General features: G+C 52.7%; 1 protein-coding gene across 1 annotated transcript; it reads left to right on the forward strand.

The window, feature by feature from the left end:
• The first annotated feature begins 1,279 nt into the window (after positions 1–1,279).
• On the forward strand, positions 1,280–1,754 carry LOC124372236 (histone H2A). Its single transcript, XM_046830612.1, has one exon. The coding sequence runs from the start codon at positions 1,311–1,313 to the stop codon at positions 1,683–1,685; it is 375 nt and encodes a 124-aa protein (XP_046686568.1). The 5' UTR covers positions 1,280–1,310; the 3' UTR covers positions 1,686–1,754.
• The last annotated feature ends 334 nt before the right edge of the window (positions 1,755–2,088 follow it).

The raw sequence follows: 2,088 nt of genomic DNA on the forward strand, positions 1-2,088 counted from the left end.
TCCAAGATCCTGGAGAGGATCATCCTGTCAAGGTTCCCAGAGGAGTTTTTCAACTCTATCAGGACCGAACAGTTCGGCTTCCGGAGTGGACACTCCACCACCCAACAACTTCGCCGAGTCATCAACCACCTCTCAGGGGCGATCGAGAGGAAGCACCACTCCACTTCGGTCCTGATAGACGTCAGCAAGGCCTTTGACAGAGTGTGGCACGAGGGCCTACTTTTCAAACTCACCGAGTCTCCGCTGCCAGGAAAGATGTTCATGCTACTCCGGAGCTACCTCCACCGTCGGACTTTCTCCGTCCATGTTGCACGATCAGCCTCCACGTCACGGCCAGTCTCCTCCGGTGTGCCACAGGGGTCGGTACTTGGGCCGATACTGTACCTGTGGTACACAAACGACTTCCCAGTCGCCCCGAGGGTACAGCTGTCTCTCTACGCAGATGACGCGTTGCTGACGGCCACCTCTGCCAACCTGAGGATGGCCAGAATATACCTCCAACGACAGCTGGATCTTCTGGAGCCCTGGCTGACCAAGTGGAGGATAAAAGTCAACGTGGACAAGTGCGAAGCTATAAACTTCACCCGACGACCGAGGCAAGCCGATGGACGACATCTGACTCTAGGCGGAGACAACATTCCATGGAAGACGAAAGTCAAGTACCTGGGGGTACTCCTGGACAGTCGACTGACACTGACACCCCACGTCACGAGAACCTGCAGCCTAGCAAGGAAGGGCTTTGCAAGCATCAGCCCACTGCTCTACTCCACGAAGCTACCGACCAGGACAAAGGTCCTCCTCTACACGGCCCTCACGCGACCAGTGCTCACGTACGCGGCCCCTGCCTGGTACCACCTCACCTCCAAGACCGCCAGGAGACAATTGCTCGCGGTCCAGAGCGTGTGTCTCCGGAAGGCAACTGGGTCGCCCTGGTTCGTGAGGAACACCGTGATCAGAGAGTCCGCCAACATCCCGACCATCAGGTGCTTCGTGGACCGCTTGACATCCACCTTCGAAGAGGCTGCAGAATCCTCGCCGTGGGAACACCTACGGACACTACGTGCCCAGGAGGTCCCCCAACTTCGTCTTCCTACGGACGACTGACGGACTACTACCAACACTACACTACTAGACCACTGACAGGCAGCGAGAGCTGCTAGGGCTATGACCCGAATAGTCATTGGGTAAAAGCCAGACAACGGCAGAAGCCCAACTAGACGTGGAGGACACCCCTCCACAATCGTACAGACTTGGACTTGGACTTGGACCAAGGCTTCCATCTGTATCCCCGCAACCGAGTACAGCGCAACATGTCAGGACGAGGCAAAGGCGGTAAAGTGAAGGGAAAGGCAAAGTCCCGCTCGTCCAGGGCCGGTCTACAGTTCCCGGTCGGCAGGATCCACCGTCTGCTCCGCAAGGGCAACTACGCCGAGCGAGTGGGTGCCGGAGCTCCGGTCTACCTGGCCGCCGTCATGGAGTATCTCGCCGCCGAGGTTCTCGAGTTGGCCGGTAACGCGGCCCGTGACAACAAGAAGACCAGGATCATTCCCCGTCACCTTCAGCTGGCCATCAGGAATGACGAGGAGCTGAACAAGCTCCTGTCCGGTGTCACCATCGCCCAGGGAGGTGTACTGCCAAACATCCAGGCCGTGCTCCTGCCCAAGAAGACCGAGAAGAAGGCCTAAGTCGCCCGCCAGCGCGCGACACAAAGCCGCCCGCCCGGCTCCCACAAACGGCCTTTTTAAAGGCCACCACAATATCACTCGTTTTCACAGTTTACGACTTTAATAATCCTATTTCTCACTCTTGTCGTATATTTCCGACATGTATCTAGTAATTACTATGCTAATTAATAGTAAAACTGTCATTATTACCATCACAAATTACATAAAAATTTAATAATGTACACGAATATATAACACTTTTTGCCAATTGATGTTATCGAATAATAACAGTTTATTCAAATACTAAACAGTGTGCGTCAATTTATATCTATTTATAACTAATTACTGGTCTTCAAAATAATATATATATATATATATATATTTATTTATTTATATTAATAATTAACACATTTTACTGTACACT

The sequence above is a fragment of the Homalodisca vitripennis genome, unplaced genomic scaffold, assembly GCF_021130785.1.
Source record: "Homalodisca vitripennis isolate AUS2020 unplaced genomic scaffold, UT_GWSS_2.1 ScUCBcl_2715;HRSCAF=7750, whole genome shotgun sequence".
NCBI lineage: Eukaryota > Metazoa > Arthropoda > Insecta > Hemiptera > Cicadellidae > Homalodisca > Homalodisca vitripennis.